Genomic DNA, 20,840 nt, shown 5'->3' with positions numbered 1-20,840 from the left:
TTATAATATTATTATAAGTATAATTATTTATATAAGTAGGTATCTAAAACGTATTACAATAAAAAATTAATATATGTTTTTAAAGAAATTGACACTTAAGGTATATATAATAATAATGACCCCGATTTATTTGTGAACGTCTATCGATTGTGGATTTCCAATGTGATCATCTAACTAAAAAAAAAAAAAAATTAAAATTAAAAACAAAAACAAAATGCCTGTATCATATCAATCGCATTATTATAGTACGATGCAAATATCGTTAAAAACGTCTAACTACTGCGTATACCATTACCACCGCAATTCGACATGCGCACGTACTATAGATGAGCACTGTTTTAATAGATTGTAATTACCAGAATGGCGTATTTATAAATTTATTTTTGTGTGAGAGGGATGTAATTATAAGTAAATAAGTAATAATCTTATAAGCGCCTATAAAATATTAAAAAATAATTAATGATTTAAAGTATAGATAATTAAATAAATATCACTCAACACCTGAGTAAAATCCTTCATATTATACGTACCGATAAAATATTAATTTTAATTTTAAACTTTTGTTAAAAATAATAACAGTAACTGATGTAATTTGATGTACCTGTATCGCAGTTTTTAATTATTCTATAATATATAAGACATTTTTATTAGTTTATCTCGATAAAGTGATACCAAAATAAATGTTCTACAACAAAAAAAAGAAAGGTTATCAAGAAAATATATAGAAATATTATAAGCCCCTTCGAAGGAAATGGAAACATATTTACCATATCTCTTATAAATACGCCACAGTCAATAAAAGATTACAGGTAACCAATATCATCGTCGGCACTTCGGCAGTCGATGATGATATAAAAAAAACCAACGACATATGTCTTGATGTAAAAATAGCAAGCGTGTTAATCGTATATTATACCAAATAATGATTTTAAGTAAATAAAAATATCACAACAATATAATATCTGTGGACGAGAATGATTATAATATAATATCGTTTATTATCAGTGTAATCGACCGTTATAGTTCATAGTTGAATACATTACAATATTAGATTATGAATTATTATAATATTTACGTTACGGTACATTGTCTCCGTCATATTATCCGCGAAAGCGGTATAGGTAATATTGTAAAATACGGTATTGGTTATTTAAATTGTTTTATGAATGTAAATTACACAGTGAACGACTAGGGGTATAAATATATTTATATATAAGGACGCGTAAAAACAAAAAACAAATTAATAGTAAAACGTATATAATAACATAATGATATAAAATAAATCGCGTGTATATATAAAAAAATAAATATTTAAATCAAGAGTGCAGCTTAAAATGACTACAATTTCCGATAAACATAAAGTTAAGGAAAAAAAATACAATTATTATATTATACGTGTGTGCCACTTAAAGTAATGTTCCTTTATATCATAAGTAATAGATGTGGAATATTATGTATCATGAAAAATGAGTAAAATTAAAATGATTTAGCAGTTAGTACGCTATAGCAGTTTTATAGCCAACTCGCTACTTCCACTATTATACGCATATAATATGTAGTGATTAGTAGTTGATTGATTCCTGAAAAAAGAAAAAAAAGAAAAAACCAAAGATAAGATGGTTAAATTAGCGTATAGAGATAGTTAGGTATTCTGGTATGTTCATTAACAATATAATAATATGTTATTTAAACTTTACTGGAATAACACAAACGTGTTAGTAAATAGTAATATTATTATTAATTAAGACGTATTATATTGTTATGTACAATCAATGTGTGTGATATTGTGTTAAAAGGTGAACAATCAGTATTAAGAGTGATTTATATAACTTATAAGTTTTAACTGTGATATATTTTTTTGAAAAAAAATTTGTTACATAATTTAAAATAATTTTTATTTTTAAACAACATATGTTTTACTATTTATTATAGGTATAATTTTTAAATTGTTTTACTTATGGTAATGACAGTGTAATACATTTTTAATTTCGTATTCCGGGGCAAAATATTTTTTTAAGGATTTCAATGTATAAAATTGAATTTTGAACGAGTATTTAGTTTTTTATAGGCGTTTAAAGTGTTGATAAAAAAGTGTACATGCAATACATCCTTGCAAAATATTGGTACACCAAATGTTGATCAAATATTTAAGTACTTTTAACTCGCAAACTATTATTCTTCCTACTAATTTAGAAAACAACTTCGATTTTTTTTTTTGTAAGTATTAATAGTTTCAAAACATTTTTCTAAAATATGAAATCCAAAATGTACCTATATATAACACTATGCTGTGTTCAAATAGGTAAAATAAAAATGATAACTAGGATAAGAAATAAAAAAATATATGTTTTATTCAGTTATTTTGTAATGACTTTAAATAAATATTTTCAAATATGAGTTTATACTTTTCGAAAAAATGATTGTTCACATTTTACAATAGAATCACCTTGTAACCCTTTGTGTATGCACTGTTATGTGTATGAATGATGTATATAGTATATTAAAATGTTATGTGTTAATTGTGTTAGCCAAGATTGATAGATCAGAAAAAAAAATTAATCAATTATAGATATACATATACCTAATATTATGTGAAAACATAATGATTTAATTACTATCTACTCTAACGGATAATGAACAATGAGACATCATCTCTCGTATAATATATTTTTGATGATTAATATTTAGCATATTAAAGTTATATTTGCAGTCGAACTTGGTTAACTCGAAGTTGAAGAGACCGTAATAAAAATTCGAGTTATCCAAGTAAAATTTCAAAATACATATGCATTTTTTTTAAAACAGTACAATATATTAATTCCTATGTATTTATTATAATTTGTAATAAAAAATATTTACTATTTATTTATTATGTATTATTTTAAAAAGGTATATGTTTTTGTTTGAGTTTTGCTGTTGATTTGCAGTGAATCGTTCTATTTTATTTTATTTTCAATAGTAAATATACATAAGTACACGAGGGAAATGTTAAAATGTTATAATATTAATACAACTCGAAATTTCGAATTATTCACGAAAATATTGAAGTTAAACAAGATTTTTTCGCATTGTTTAATTAGGAGATTTTGGAGACCGGGGAAAAAGTTCAAGGTATTGACAATTTCGAATTAAAGAAGTTCGAGTTACCCAGTTTGACTGTATAAGGAAATTGCATGTCATCGTCTATCATTTATTATTATATATTTTTATTTATGTGTACTAATACTAAAAATAATATACTATAAAGGTTTGATAAAAACCGAATGATCGCCCAAACTGATTTTTTTAAACGTTAGAAAATTTGCGGAATACTATAAGTTATAACGTTATGGGATTTAATAAAACGAAGATTCAATTATGATTCCACCAAGGTTGTACATTTAAATCACTGAAAATTATCATGATATGTACATTCGCTCATCATGCACTCAAAACAGGGAAATGTATTAGAAATTCTGCAGAATAAACCTAATAAAATAAATTCACAATTATTATGAATATTATAGCAAGAAATTTTATAGGAAATAATTAAATGAAATATTTAAATCTGCAACAATAATTGTAGGATAAAACAAAATAAATAGATAATGGGCTCAATAAAAAAATTATTTTATGAAATAATTTGTATTAAAATATCATATTATATTTCATTACATTATCTTTAGTTATATATATTAATGTAAAAGTGTACAACACCAAATTCAAAATTGTTTTCCCGAAAATTAAATAAAAAAATTAAAAAAAATTAAATACATACTATGAATGAATAAACAACGTGCAAAATTATGCAAAATAAATCTCATATTTGAAATAGTAATGTGTTGAAAGTCAAATTTGGTATCTTACGATTATTTTAAATTTACAATACAATTTATCGATACAAAAAATCATTAAATCCACAGCTCTCGTTAGTGGTTACAACATAATACTATGTATCAGAGTATTAGTTTCGTATACCCTCAGTTCAGCATTGCTGTTGAATCAGGTCATCATTAAAACATATGTGATTATTGATTTACACCGATGATAGAAATGTGTATTTTAGTCTAAGCTTGTCATATTCCTAGTTGTATATATATTATTGCAAATTTGAACCGGTATTGTTTTAGGTCATAATATACAATTCTGCAATAAGTCGATGTGGGTCGTTTAAAACGACAAAAATCGTTTTGGGCGGCGAAATTATTTAATTTTTTTTTTTTATATATTATATTATAAAACAACAAACTATTAGGTATAACTTAACACTGCAATATGCGTATGTATTTTTGTTACTGTTATTGTATGCTTATACAAATAAATACTTTTTGGGCGCGATTAAAAATGTGATTGCGTTATATATTATATTATAATACTACTATACACTGCCACCATACAAAATCCACGCATGGCATGCGTTTTATGTACGCGTCATCCGCAATCGATCCGATTATGTGTGAAAAATCAAAAATCAAAAAAATAAAATAAAATAAAATAAACAAACGTTCAACCGATAAAGATTATCCTTACTGGCAATATACATCGACAGTGTGTGTAGTCTGTGCGTACACGGGTTTTGTGTGAGAATTTTTTTTCCTACATGATAGTACAGCAACCTAACTTACAGCCGAACAATCCCTTGGCCTTGGACATAATGCTCTTGGCCGGTTCCCCAAGAGCGTCACGCTTCTCGCTGATTAACTGGTCGGCCTCCTTGAGCTTGTCGTCTACCACAGTGCTCACCTGCGAATATGCGAAAGACGCGAACAAAAATAAAATGCATGATTAATAATAATATAATGCCTCGATCAGCGGAATCACCATAAGTACACAATATTATATTATGAGTATTATATATACACATTTGTGACAAACGACCGTCGGTAATATAATAATACGTACATATTATAATAGTGTGTACTGCAGTGTGTTTGCAGAATGCACTCGATATCTGTCGATCCGACCCGATTCGACGATTGAACGAAGCTTGTAAGAGTCGTACGATGGACTTTCATCTAAGTTCGTCGTATTGGGTTATAGGTTGAGAGATATCGAGTGGAGGTGTTCTATGATCAAAAGATTGCCTTTAATATACACGCAGGTGTGTGTTCAGGTGGTCCATAATATGATAAATGATAATTTAATGATTGCGTGTATATATATCTACAGGTGATTCATATTTAACTCAAAACACTCATTAATCCTTAGGAATATATTTTTTACATAATTTTATTTTATTCCTAAAATGTTGTATAGGTAGAATTATTTTACTTTTTACTTTTTTAAATAACAGCATATATTTTTGATTTCATATTTTAAAGCAAAATATTCGATATTTAAAGCTAAATTTCAGATTAGTACCTATAGTTAAATACTTATAAAGTTATAACACATAAATTACACATTAAAAATTATTATGCTTTGAATAAGTACTCCGAAAAATATTTTGCTTCGTAACAAGAAATTAAAAATGGATATTGTTATTACACAAAGTAAAAGCTTCAAAAATAGAAGATGTATCGAGTTTTTTTCAAAATCGTTAATATTTTTTGAAATTAAGAGTGTTTTTCAATAAAATAATCACCTGGTATACACAGAGTGTAGCAGAAATAGCTGACAAATATATAATTAATACTAACTATATATTAACTTTTGTTACATATATACTGCAGATATATTTAACATAAACCTATAGTTAATTAATTAAATCACGCCAGTCTTTCCAGCAGTTACACTCTGTATACGTATAATGTATATTTAGCGTTTCTCAACCCTGCAACAGTTTATTTTCGATAGTTATATTTTTTTTTCTTAAAAACTTTTTACGTTTCAACGCGAAGTGTAAACAAAAAAATTGTTTCAAAACACTTCGCGAGTAAGTAGTTTAATTTCGATGTCGCGGACAAATTGTATACGTATATACACATACACGTTAATCGAATTTAACTGCAATTAGTAGTGGTGTAAAAATCAATGTATAAATTGTCTCAAAGAGGTTGAGAAACACTCAACTATTGAACTATATAATGTAATACACCCATGTACATATTATACATATTTATAAAATTATAAATTATAATATATATATATACGCGTCTATGGTCTATACAAAGCTGCATGACAATAACTACTAAAACAACCGGGTGTGGCGTGTGATGGAAATATGAAAATAAAATAAAACATATGAAAAAAATGACCGCAATAGTCGTTATCGCATTCGTGTGTGGTAGGTATATAATAATATACTAAACTACGTCATAAAATCAGAAAACCGTATAGCTATACAATATTTATGCATAAAGTCTCACCTCTTCTTTATTTGGAGCTGTTATATTATATATTAAATTAATGATAAATGTGAATAGACCGCATAAATAATATTACGTATAAGATATAATACATGATATCATATAACAGCAACGACAATAAATGAATAAAACGTTTGCGTCTATTTTTCCTACGTTCTACACGCACAATACACACCTACCTGTTGTTATGTACAATACATATATTGCGGTAAATACGCGCGTTCGAACATACCTATATGTATAATATCATAATATTATATGTCATATATAATTATGTGTGATTTAGATCTCGGCGATCTTTTCGGTGAGGGTGTTGGGGGTTGGGGTTGGGGTTGGGCTACTGAACAAATAACTTTGTCGTTATTATCATATTGTCATATCGAATCCGCGATTTTCTATAGGTATATCGTCGGCGGTTATAGGCGGGCGGGCAGGCGAACCGTACCTGTTTGGCAGCATCGTCGACGAACCCTTTGGCTTTCGTGGACACATCATCGACGATCGGGTTCAGTTGTTTGACGCCCTCAGCCAGCGCCGTGTTGATGTGTGCGGACACGTCGCCAGTGATCGGCTGCAGCTTCTTGGCCAGGTCTTGCGCCAACGGGTTGATTTTGTTGTGCACCGCTTGATCCAGGGCCGGTTTCAGTTCGGCAGTCGTCTTGTCCACCAGTGTTTTGGCCTCGGCCGCCACCTGGTTGACGGTCGACTGTTGTTCCGGGGTGACAGCGGCGGGGGCGGTCGCCGGTGCGGCGGGTGTGTCCTAATATCGGTCCAAAATTGTATATTTCGGGTGCTCGGCAAAGTGTATAATATACGCGCAGTGCTCGTTTATTATAACACATAAATAGGTACAGGTAGATAATAATATAATTGATAATATATTAAAACATGTACAGTGAAACCTATCCCTTATAACGAACATTTCCGAATAGCGGACAGAGAATGTCAGATATATTGGAGGTTTCACTGTAATACGTTTGGGAGGATGGGTCGAGGAGTAACACGACGACATCGCGAACTGCACTAACTTTAACCACTATCGACATTTTGATCAGCCGCCGTTGTGTAACTGTTAGAATAAATAACAAAACCGCCCTTACAAACTTTAGATAACCGTATAGAAGTTGTCACACTATCCTTGTCATAAACGGAACAGAATCGACATTTTTCAGTATAAAATTAAACTTATTTTATCTGTGGAACAATTCGAAATTACATGTCCCGAGATTAGAACTTTAATTTTTTTGTGAGTGAGTACGTAACAGATCTTTTTTGGGGAAATCTAGATGTTTTGTACTGTTGAGAGAATTGTCTGCTAAATAATGTATTAAAGACATTTTTCCATTCTAGGTGGATAGTTTTATTTTCAAATATAATAAAATAATGTCATCATTATAACAAATCACGCCTACATTAGTGATGGATATAAATGGTGAAAAAGTCAAAAATATATCATACAACTTTTTTCGTTTGCATTCGGGTTACTCAGAAAATATAGTCAACTAGTTTTATACGAAAAACTTTAGTGAGTATTTTATAATATGTATTATACAGGTCACGGATAAAGGGTGTACAAATTTAAAAACGCAAATGCGTACCATTGTTTGATGATATACCCCATATTTATTTATATTCTTCGTGTTTTAGCTTTCTAGTGGGTGGAAATGGTTGACGGTTGTCAGTTGATACTGCGGAAAGTTCCGGATGTATGGTGGGGGGGCTGTGATGAAAAACACAAACGGGTAAATACTAAGTATTAATAGTAAGTAATAAAACATCTAAATACTTGTAATAGTAGGTATAGGTGCGATAATATTATACCACACGTGGTATCACCGGTATATCTGATTAGCATTATATATATATATAAATGTATATAATACTCGGACACAATATTAAATACATTGAATAAGGTTGCTATACATAAATCGAATGGCCTTTTAAATACGAATCGCAAATAACGTAAAAACACGCACTGCGATTCGTGATTTAGCCATCCGTCGTAGGTCACAATAATGGCACAACACATCGAAATGTTTTACACTCCTATTCGCATGAGAGCGTCCAGAAAGGGGTTAGATGGTCGATTTATATAATATGTTTCTATCAACGCCACGCTACAAAATATATCGTATGACAACGCGTTCCTTGGCATATATAGTAGAAAAACACGAAACTCGTGGGCGCTTTTGACGAATTTAATTTAATTTGTTTGGAAAAAATTGCCGAGTTTATTGTACCTACATGTAAGTTGTTTAATAGCCACGACGCCATGTGATGTATGACGTGCCAAATATAATATTATGTGCACGCGGAGACTACCGGTTACGGCGCAATTAGGATTTTTCACTACCTATATGTTGTATACCTAAAATTAATATATACATTATTGCGAGGAGGGGAAGACATAACAAATTGTCTCAACATTAAATATAAAACGTTAGTTTCCTGCAAGGTCACGGCTAATGTATGGTATACAAATTATTACTATACCGAGTGATCCATTTAACGTTGGATTACATTAAACACTTATTATTTCAAACACTTTTTTACATTTTTGAAAATGTTTTTCTCTCTATGAATAACTAAATGGTTAAAAAAAACAACTTTTTCTAGAAAAATATATATTTTTTAGTATGTTCTATCGTTATTATTTTTGAAAATTTATTGATAATATCTGTATACATATATTATTATTGATGTATAAAAATCGATATTGGTCGAGTAGTATGATTAATAAGTATTTTAAGCTTTGATGAGCAGAGTGGGGTACAGCGGTACCCCACAAAATGTTAAGGACCAACTTCACAAATTTAAACTGAAAACTTATAGGTAACTATAATAAACCCACTTGTCCGAAATTTAATTTTTATAGTTCGAAATACTCATAATAATAGTCAACTTAGGAATATAAGATTAAAAATAAACGTTGTTATTCAAAAGAGTAAAAACTGAAAAAATAATAGCGATAAAAAAATATGATTTTTTTTAAAACAACTTAAAATTAGGTAAAAGAAATATTTTCAAAACCTAAGTGTTTTATAAAATAATGAGTGTTTTACGTTAAATGGATCACGCTGTATTATAATAGTAGTTTATATTATATCTTCACATGTCCGCATTATAGGAAGAAACAAAATTCGTGGGCGGCAGTGGCCCCCTTGATCCTTCGCTACATTAAAATACATAATATTGCATAATAATGCGACACTTCACTCACGCTCCTAAACATTCGAGTAGGAGGCGTATACATAGGTACACCATAAATGCCGGTAGGTACGCGACGGTAGTATTAGAATTAGACGTTTACACAGCTTAAAATTTTTATTCCGTCTACTTTTCTATAATTCATTTTTTTCTATCACATTGGGATCTACAACGTACTATTCTATTATCGGTAGGTATCTGTTTTTGAAACGACTCGATCGTAGCCCGTAGGTGCGCACAGCGTACCTATATATTTAATTTTCCAAGTATCTACAGACATATTCGGTGTATTTAACGTGGAGCACGATATAAAAAATATAATGTATATACTTGATTATTTCATATAATATAGACAATATAGTACACCAATACATAATATTATTATTATTCTGCAGAGTTCAGAACAGCTGTTTAAAAATAGTTAGCCTTCTTATGTATAATATAACTATTGAGTGATTTTCTAAATCAATTTGATATTCTTAATTATATCACCAAAAATTAAAATTAATAAAACAAAATAATAATTGTATTTTTACTTTTGACCCGATTCGAGCATAAAATTTAAATAAACAAGTGACATTTTATTACCATATAATACATACATATATTATATATATATATATAAGTAAAAGTTATCCTATATTCTTATGTGTACACAGTTGGTGCAGTTCGAGTGTCGTTTTGTGTTATTTTTACAATAACAATATATAATACTATACTACTATAATAACACTCGGTAAATTACCCATCACCATTTGCATGCAATATTAAAAAAGCGTGCAATAATATTCAATAATAATGCATGAATCTATGATTTGTAACGATTATGTTTTTAATGTTCAATATTAACCTTTATTCTCTTAATTGTTCAGATAATTTATTATAGTTTAAGTGTTTTAAACGTATTATTGATATATTTGATAAAAGGTGATATAAACAATTTAAAGGTCTCCTTTAATTTTTAATAAAGGTCAAAAGGTCTTCAGATATTTGCAATTATACGACTAATAAAATATAATCAAAGTCTGGCAGTATCCATTTATTTACTCTTTATAAAATAAATTCATTAATTAATGTTTAAATACTTTATCAATCATAAATAATGTCCATATATTATATATCCATTAAATATCTATTAATAGTGTTAGTATAATCTGACATTTAATGTCTTATTAATGTTCAACTAAAGAGATGGTATAGTTCTATGCTTGATTATTGCAATTTTAATTTCGATGAATACCTTTTGAGAGTGTTTTTTCGTCTAATGCCAAATTAATAACTATGACCTACATATAAACGCAATATCGATTGATATGATTAATATAATTAATATTTGGTTATTGTTTTGTATTTATTTTTTAAATTATTTTTGTATTTTATTGCCTATAATTTATTATTAATATTAAAATCATATTATGTGCAAAGTAGGTATTTTTTTAACGCATAAAATATTTAAACGCGTAAAAAACATTAACTCTGATATAAATAGTAACTATTAATCACTAATAAGTGTTTCCGTGCCTACATTAATTAATTTGAAAGCACAAAAACTGATATACATTAATGGATTCGTTACAATAGATAATCTGAATAAGCGCATATTATTATATAATAATATGACTAAAGAGAACAATTTTATTATATGCATTAAGTATATCCACGATTTTATTAGGTATGTTAAAGAAAACACTCCACCGAAGGCAATATAAAAGTTTTGAAATATTTAAATATTTGTATTATCAGTAGTTGCTTATATATTTATTTAAATATTATACTCGCGATGTATTGTCATTTGTCGGTATTCATTTCGTCCGACTGTAAATAATTAAAATTACACTACATCGATAACAAATGACCGAATTCCATTTTTAACAATATTAAATTAATGCACACCATCACGCGATTCAGCGGTCATTTAAGTGAACGAATCGCCGACCATAATAACCTTGGAAACTCGGGAAATAATGCATAGCGAAAAAAAAATAAAACACCATAATGATATAGCATTTATAGTTCGTACGTCTAACCCACATTCCATGTATCGATCATATGTCACCATATTGTATTGTTTAAATCTGAAATTCCATGCGATTTAAAGAACAGAGAACACAAGATGGTTTATATACCTGCACGACTGTGGCGTCTTGCAAACTAATTTTTTATATTATTATAATATTATTGTTATTATTATTCAACAAAACATAATCTTCATAAACCAGAAGCTACTTTCTGTTATTGTATTGTGTTTTATATAATCTACTATGTTGTATTAGTATAGGTACCTAAAAAGTTACTACGAGACGTACTATTTTAGTGTTCCGAAATATTTGTTACCCTTTTTTTCATACTAACCAAAATGTACTCTTTGTATATAGCTGTTTGTATTTGATGCTCTCAAAATTAATGAGTTTAAATTAAATAATAGAAAACAATAGCTTCGGTGTAATAATATGATCAGTTTTTGTGCGATAACAATTAGTATTATATATAGTTTTATATTAATTAACTATAGTGACTTGATTATGGGTTTATGTATTATTTTGTATTATATATAATATTATACAAGATGATTCCTCCAGTTATGCTCACCCCCTCTCACCATATATTTTTCATTTATAATAAATTAATTTAGATTCGGGTTCTTGAAAGTTTTAAGTATTGAAGTATAAAAATACCATAACTTCGGGTGATTAAATATTTATCACCACTGCTTAAATGGTATAAAAATCTACGTTCCTAAAAATTTGGTCTTTATATGTATACTAAAAATTACAACAATCATAATTTGAATAAATGCATTAAGTACTAAAGGATAAGATGAATGTGAGCATGCTTGGTAAGCACCTTGTAAATTATGATCTATATTATTATCAATAATTTTTTTTTTTTTTTGATAGTTATATTTTAAGTTATTTTACTTTTTATTGTGTTCAGTTTTTAATATTATTCTAGTATTCCTATTTTAATAACAAAATTGCTTTATTTACTATCCACATTTTTAGTTTTCAGCAAACCAATCGACGGCATTATGATAAAATTTACAATTAAATGGAATAATATGGCTTTTAATTAACTGTATTATAAAAGTGATTATTTACGTTTCGGACGATTTATTTATAACAAACCATCGGAGAAAAATTATTGACAAATAAATCAAATAAACTCGGATAAGATTTTGAAATTAATAAAACTGTTATAATATATCATTATTATAATATTACTTATAAAGTTATAAATATCCTGACTTTGGTTAGGTTAATTAGATTAATGAATTTCTGGGAAATATAATTTGCAGTGAGATAATGATGATATATGCAATCTGTTTGTAGACATTTAAAACTATTATAACTGATTTATATAAAATGTACATTTATTTAAATATAAATAACAATATATAGAATAATATTATAACAAAAAAAAAAACAACAACAAACAAACAAATAAAACCGCGCCACACATTTATACCACCTTTTAGGTTTGGGCTTTAAAATCTGTAGCTACAAGACATTATAATAATAAACTCGTTTTTATAATATTTTAGGACAATTTATGAGTAAGATATTATATTTTAGAGATTATACAGAAAATAAACACAATAAAATGTATCGTTCTTGGCAGTTCAGTTACATATTATAGATTCAACCATTATTGATTTCAAATCCGTACCGTGTTAATGTGCTTATTGTATTACACAGTTAGAGACCCGATCAACAAACTAAAAAATAACAAACATTTAAACAAACAATCTACAAAGCAAAGTGCATGTTATTAAGGGACAGTGGTGTGTTAATGCGTGTTAATGTACATATTTGTGGTTTTTGCAGGTCAATTCTCTATACTTATTTATGTTTCTAACCACATTCCACTTACAATATTTCAATATTAAGCGGTAACACCTATTTGATATTCAATTCTCAATCATTTTGATAATTGTCGCACTATTACGCTCCTATATATTATAGCGTGTATATAAGACTTCCCTGTACAAATAATGTGTAGATATTGGTCCGAAAAATTTTAATTACTCATTTTGTAGGTAGTCAGAACTCAAGTAGTTTCAAATAATATAATAGTTCGTAAAATGTATTCAGGACTAAACCAAAATTCTATATTCAAAGGAATGAACGGTGTTTTTTTAATTTTTGTCAATTTACTAGAGACAAAGATGAATTTTTTTTATTACTAGTACTTTGGACTCGTTAAAAAAATTATGTTTTACTGTTACGAATATTGTTTGATCAGGTTTAAATTAATCATAATATTATGAACCATCGATATATTTAAAAGTAAAATTGTACAATAATAGCGATGAACATCGTGTTATTAAACAGTGTGCCATAAAAAAACAATTCGTCATAAAAAATATCAAATAGATATTTTGTGTAATAAAAATAATAATCTTTATTGAAACTCTAACAGATACGATATAAACTTCATTATTTTGTTTGAACTAACCCTGACTAGGGAAATCAAACCTAACTTGCCGGAATCAAGTTAAATGTTTTAGCCGACAAAAACAATTATTTTATTACATAATATTATTTCAAAATTTCTAATAGGTACTTGTAAATAAAAATCATGATCCAAGATGTTTTTATTTAAACTCTGCCTCTTCAGACCGTGTTTTTTTTCAAAATCATGTATATTGTTTTTGTCAGAGGGTGTGTTTTGATGGATGGGGAGATTGGTTATTGACTTATACCTTGGGTACCACTCTGCCGAATATCAATCCCGTTGCTTTTGTAGTCTGGTTGAGAACGGTCGTGGCCAGAGGTAGGACCTTAGTCGCTATCAAGATGGCCATCTTTGAAGCAGCGAGACTTCCGTTAAGCATGCCGTTTATACCGTTGGACATACTACCCACTACGCCGGACATCCCTCCAGCTACAACGCCTAATGTGCTAACCAACCCTTGCGCCGTACTCACCATTCCGATAGTAGTACTTTGCATCATACTGGCGACTCCTTTTACCGTACTGGCGACTCCCTGCACCTTACCACGGACATCCTTCACTGCGCCGACTACACCACCAGCCGCTTCGTGAACTTTACCAGTCACTTCATGAGCTTTATCCCCTACCGTATGCGCTACCTTACCGACAACTGACTCATCAATTTTATGGGTCACCGAACTTGCTGCGCCTTCTATTTTTTGTTGTACCCCGTGCACCGAACCCTCGACTTTATTCTAAAATATTACACGGATTCAAACACACGTGCACACAAGCAAGGTTGCAATTAAAACATTTAACTTAGCTATATATCATATAAGTATAGATTATTGTATTATTGTTATATGCGAGTTTAATACTCTGAGACACCGACAAACATGTTAACAACACATTTAAAATTTAAGTACACAGCACTGCACGATTTCTTACGGATTTTGGTGTTGCTATAGCGTTTTTGACCGTATTTTCGATCAGCGAACCCAAATCAAGGCCCGCATGACCACCACCAGACTATAACATTATACAATATAAAATTATATACGTAATATATAATTATATAATATTATGTAGTGTGTACATAAACATTTCAAAGTTTCGTTCGCAATTAAACCATAAAATGATTATTGTAAAAATATAATAAAATGCTAAGTATAGTAAAGAATGTAACAAAATCAATAATAGTAAACAAATATACAATAATTGTAAATGCTCATGATAATAAATTTAAATAAATTCAATGGAATAAATTTTAGATTAAACACACTCTTAATAAAATAATAGGTACAAGCATACAGCTTACGTTTACGTTTTATATGATAATATATAAAATGCATGTATTTAAACAATAACTAAATTTTTATCAGTAAATCTACAATGTTATAATATTAAACAATATTAAAATATGCTTTTTTACTAACAAAACTAAGATATTCGTCATTATAATTTTCGAAAGACCAACTAATATCCATATAAAATACTGTTAAGGAAATTACTTATAAGGTGTTATCTAAATTAAATATTACTAATATAATATTATAATACTATAATAATAATCACTAATCAAACTTTAACAATAAATTGTTTTTAATATTATTTATGTATAGTAAAATAATAAAAAAAAAATTTCTACCTGCAGTATAAAACAATTATTTAAATCGTACTTAAATGGTTTTATTTTTTATAACATATTTGTTCGGTCTCTTCGTAAAAACTCGTATACAATTTCATCAAACGTAGTTTTACATTATACTGACCTCTATTTGATTAGCAACATGACCAATTGAATTCTTAATTCCACCTAATAAACCACCACCACCAATATCGTGTTTAGAATTCTACAAAAAATGTATAATAATTACAGAAAAAGCCATACGATACGGTTCAAGTTTATAAATGTATAAAATGTTGAAATTAAAATAACCGTGCAAAATAGTCGAAATAATAAATAAAATAAATTTGGATGTTGCGTTTATAAGCTGATGTGCAATAAAAAAGTTGTTTCCGCCATAGCCCATAAGCTGTTTTAGGTTCAGCTAGCAATATATCATAAAGCCCCGTCTAATACCTCCTGTAAGGCACTATCAGCAAGTTTTTCGACCTCCTGGTCAAAACCATCCACAGCTGCCTTTTTCGCCTCTTCTGCGGCGTTCACAGCTTTGCCTTCTGCCTCGTTGAGTGTGTGAGACAAGAACTCACCGGTTTCTTTGACCTAAGGATTTCATAGTCAACACATGTGTGTATGGTATATATATATATTACTTAGTATCACTTCGCCACAGCAATTTTCGTAAAAAGCAATATTATACAGTATAATTATAATATGATGAAATAATAATAAAATCATTATTGTTAAAATTATTTATTTATGTATTTAATATAGTTTATACAAAATGATTACGTATCTAATATAATATAGTAATATTTATCAATATAAATATTAAATTGTTAAATTAATGAAATACATTATGTTATATTAAAAGCCACCATGATATAATTGATTGTTTTATCTATTTTACAAATTAATTGGTTTTGATGGTTCCAATATTGAAGATTTTATACTTATATTAAATTATATAAATTTAAACAAATTGTTCAAAGATAAAATATAATATTTTATATTATACGTAGAGATTTACTTTGTTCTATTGATATTTGATACTACGAATTTCTATTATAGTCATTTAAGGTATTTAAATAAACAATACCTATATTTTGTTTGTAAATATAACTACCTATTAACAATTTTCGAACTTAAAGACTAAAACATTTTAAAATTCCCATAAAATAACTTTAAAATTGTATTCTTATATAGTATAATATAATAATTTATTATTTTTAATTATAGATTCAAGCTTTACATTTTTAAAGACTAGTTAGTCCGGAAGCAAAAAAACCAATTTAAATATGAGATGGACTATAGATTTTTACATGATAGATAATTTAGTGCATATTATGTCAGCATAATTCGTTTATTTATTATAAGTTAATACATATTACAGGACCGTTCAATAGAAAGGAGAAGGAACATAAAAATGATACATTCGAATTCAGTTGAATTCACAATAACGCTTGTAATAAAATACGTACAAATTATGTGAAATTTAAATTTAAATTTAAAGCGATTGCTCAATTGTATTTTTTTTCTGCTGTATCTGATTGATTCATAATATTTTTAAAATATTTATAAATTCCGTTATTTTATATTAGGATCTTACAACTTATTAATCACTGAAAAATGAATTAAATAGAATTGTAATGATAAGTGTTGAGATTTTTTTAATTAAAAATTGTATACTGTATAATTTGAATTTGCACATTGAAATAAATTATTACATACATTTTATATTGATTGTATTGACATTATTTTGATGGGAGTAGAATTTGTGTACTGTAGTGTGCCCATAACAATGAAGATTATCCCATGAAAATACAAGGTTTTTATGAAGTTTATCATATAGATAAAAGTTGTTACGCAAATTCAACAAATATTTTAGATTGAATGTATTATAAAATATTAACTTGTCAGTCTTTGTAATGTATTATTTTAAAATTTCTATTTAAACTATTTTTGTTTTTTTCAACTAAGATGTTTGTCGCATCATACATATCTTGTCTCATACAAGGTCATAAAATACAATTTATTTTATATTTCTGAAATACTATATTTGCATAACAATTAATTATAGACATAATTGTAAATTCCAATGGAACATTTTAAATATTAATTTTCAAAAATGAAATAAGGGTAAAATCAAAATAGTGTTGATTTAACAAATATATTTGAAAAACATTTACAGATTAACTTCATAAACTGAATTCTATTATCTAAAGACAGACAAATAGTATAGCTATTTATCATGATTTTAATGGCACTGTTTGATACAAATAAAATATATTTTAGTCGAGTATTCAGATTACACAATTGAAATAATTGAAAAAAATAAATACCTAGATACTTAATTATTCGATACTAATGCAGTTATTATTATTTTTTAGTTTCGTTTGATACAAAAATTATGTAGATAATTAATTTTTTTCATCTAGAAGTTTTTTATTATGGAAAAAAAATCAATTTCTTTATAATATGCAACCTTCATAATAATGATTAAAATGTGTGAAAACTAAAGTATACATAAAAATGAGAAAAATCCACTGTATAGGTCAAATATATCATGATGATTTTATGAAATAGTATTTTAGTTAAAGTGTATTTCTAGTTAACCATTATAATATTACGTAACATACCTGTTTTTCAAGAAGTGAAGTTGCGGCATGTTTCTTTTCCTCTACTAATTCTTCGGCCTTTGCTGTAATATTTTTCATTGCTATAAAAGAAAAACATCAATAAGTTTAATAGATTCAATTATTTGATGAGTTTATTAATTATAATGAAACGTCAAACATGGTTTGTTTGTAAACAGATGTGTTTCGCAATTAAGTAAAATTTCGAAATCAGATACCTTAGACAACATTTTGAACTATATATTGCCTACTTGAATATTATATTTCATATAATATTTCATATTTTACTTCACCACAATAATTAACTAAAACGAAAAATGAAATACATGTTTTAAACAATTTTTTGTTACCAATAGGTATCTACCAGAGTCCTGTTCATCGTTAATACATAAATAATTACTACTTTTGAAATGTAAAAGATAAATTAAACTATACAATAGTCAAAAGACACCTACAATCTAAATAAAACAATCCGTCTTACCCGCGCACTGTCATTAGGTGTTTAACTTCCTTAAACATGTGTAAGATTAAGTACTTTTCAGTTGAATAATATTTTGTTCATTGTTTTTCTTTCAAAGAAATTCATGGACATTTTTAAATTATTACTGTGTGAAGTGTTTTACAGTTTGTATAACTGTATAAGCATAAAAATAATCTAAAGAATGACTATATAATAATCATCTACTTCAGCTACATTCGTCTATTTCATATTATTATACAATATTATGAAAATGTACATTCAATGCGAAAAAACCTGTTTTAATAAAGTCGTTATTTTGGATTCATCTAGAAAAATGTTAACCGTTTTATCGACGAACGCCAGCTATACCTAAGGGTTTAGACCATCGTATTATTTAAATTTAATTTAATATTATTTTTCCACAAATGCCTGTAAAATTCAATCATACAAATTTAAATCGATTGCGAGGACGAATAATAATAATTCTAATATAAAAAGTTAATTTCCTGTCGAAGCATTAACAACACCAACGCTGCTAATGGCAAGGCCGTATACATGAAGATGTTACTACATTAGGCATGAAATATAATTCGAAAAGCCTACTCCTACAATAAGCGTACCTATATATACACTTTAGTCGCGATACATAATAAATGGTGGCGCTATTATAATATGATCATTTCGTACGTACACATATTATATATTATTGTATACAATATTATATATTTATATGCACATATATTTATACATCCCGTCTATTTATACGACTAACCACTAAATGACGTCAAATTTGAATATTAATATACGTTTCTATCACGAAGCCAATTTATCCTATTTTTCTTTTTCAATCTTCGGGTTTAATATTATTTATTTTATAAAAATACACGCCACCGTGTGGATTAACGCATAAGGAATTATGCTATAAAAAATAAAAAGTGTACGTAACCGACTATATGTATAGAGAACTGTTTATCCTGTTAATTGGTATCTTTATAAGGAGTCATATTTTCGGTTAAAAGGCACTATATTTATAATGTTCGGGGTTTTCGAACTGCGATCGACGTACGTATTATTAGTTATTACGGATTGTGACTTCATATTCTTTGTTAGGTTGGTGTCGAATACACGCAAAAAATTATAATAAAACCGCACTAATACTGTAGTATACCGTCGCATTCGGTTTGACCGGTTTTCGACGAGATCGTGATGATTCGCGCATAGGGCATAGCGCGACATTAAGAGACGCAATAAATAAGACGTTAATAATAATATGATGAGACGGAATACTATCATCGCGTGTATTATATATATCAAGATTTTATCTTTGGGAGGTAAATTTATGTAAAATACTTAAATCACATCAAAAACATTACTATTTCTGACGTTTGGCTTTGGACAAATTCCATGATTTCGAAATAATATGTTATAAAATATGTAATATAAATAAACAAATTGACAAAATAATATCTTTAAAATGAGAAAATGTAAAAAAAATGTAAAATGTGTACACTCACCTCCTCCTAAGTTAAACATGTTGAATGTGAATTTGGTTAGCCGCGAGAGTACAATTTATAATAATAATATATTACGATACGATTGTATTAACGATTCGTTTTTTATGTAGTGCTCGTGCAGTTACGACGACGGTACGCTCGGCAATGTCCGTCCAAATATAACAGACTTGTAGTTAAATATCCGGGGCCGCTGGCGGGTGTTCTCTCGTGACCTTGGTTACTCGAGCGCGCGCCGCCGCCGCTGCCGCCGCCTCCGTCGCGGTCGCCGCCGTTGCGCCGCCAAAACAAAATCGATAAAATATAGTCGCCTCATATACCTACATAATATAATTTTGCGCGTGCACATCTAAAATTTACGCAGTGCACACGTAGATAATGCTACATTATTATTCTTTAGTTACTTTTGGGCGGTGTATTATCTGATGCACTTTGCGTTGCATTAGCGATCGTAATTGTATAATGCAATTATAATATATAGGAAAGGTTAACATTTAGCTCCTTAATCGACCCCTCCCCTAAATATAGGAAAATATTTTAAAACAATGTACAGTTTATTATGTTGCGTATTTTATTATTGATCGCTCTTTTATGTCAAGATTGACACGTTCAAGAGTATTCAACTATGTTACATTGTAACAATAGTAATATGTATACACATTTGGATTTGGCAATATTATGG

The 20,840-nt window shown here is 28.2% G+C and overlaps 1 protein-coding gene across 7 annotated transcripts; it reads right to left on the bottom strand.

Annotated features, from left to right (window-relative positions):
• On the bottom strand, nucleotides 1-20,340 carry LOC132930514 (uncharacterized). 7 transcript variants are annotated; one of them, XR_009662238.1, is made up of 8 exons: nucleotides 20,162-20,338; nucleotides 18,191-18,270; nucleotides 16,011-16,154; nucleotides 15,700-15,780; nucleotides 14,422-14,682; nucleotides 6,733-7,047; nucleotides 4,510-4,722; nucleotides 1-174 (listed from the first exon to the last, which is right to left on the bottom strand). XR_009662238.1 is itself a non-coding variant. In XM_060996436.1 (8 exons), exons 1-8 carry the CDS (start codon nucleotides 20,178-20,180, stop codon nucleotides 167-169), a joined length of 1,026 nt encoding a protein of 341 aa, XP_060852419.1. In that variant the 5' UTR covers nucleotides 20,181-20,338; the 3' UTR covers nucleotides 1-166. The 7 variants fall into 7 exon arrangements, 3 of the variants coding, with proteins under 3 accessions (XP_060852419.1, XP_060852421.1, XP_060852420.1); XR_009662241.1 differs by lacking the exon at nucleotides 14,422-14,682 and adding an exon at nucleotides 14,876-14,956 and having other exon boundaries at nucleotides 20,162-20,337; XM_060996436.1 differs by having other exon boundaries at nucleotides 4,605-4,722.
• Nucleotides 20,341-20,840: the final 500 nt, after the last annotated feature.

Source organism: Rhopalosiphum padi, chromosome 4 (assembly GCF_020882245.1).
Source record: "Rhopalosiphum padi isolate XX-2018 chromosome 4, ASM2088224v1, whole genome shotgun sequence".
Classification (NCBI taxonomy): Eukaryota; Metazoa; Arthropoda; class Insecta; order Hemiptera; family Aphididae; genus Rhopalosiphum; species Rhopalosiphum padi.
Note: the sequence above shows the minus strand (reverse complement) of the source record. Positions and strands in the feature narration are given on the sequence as shown.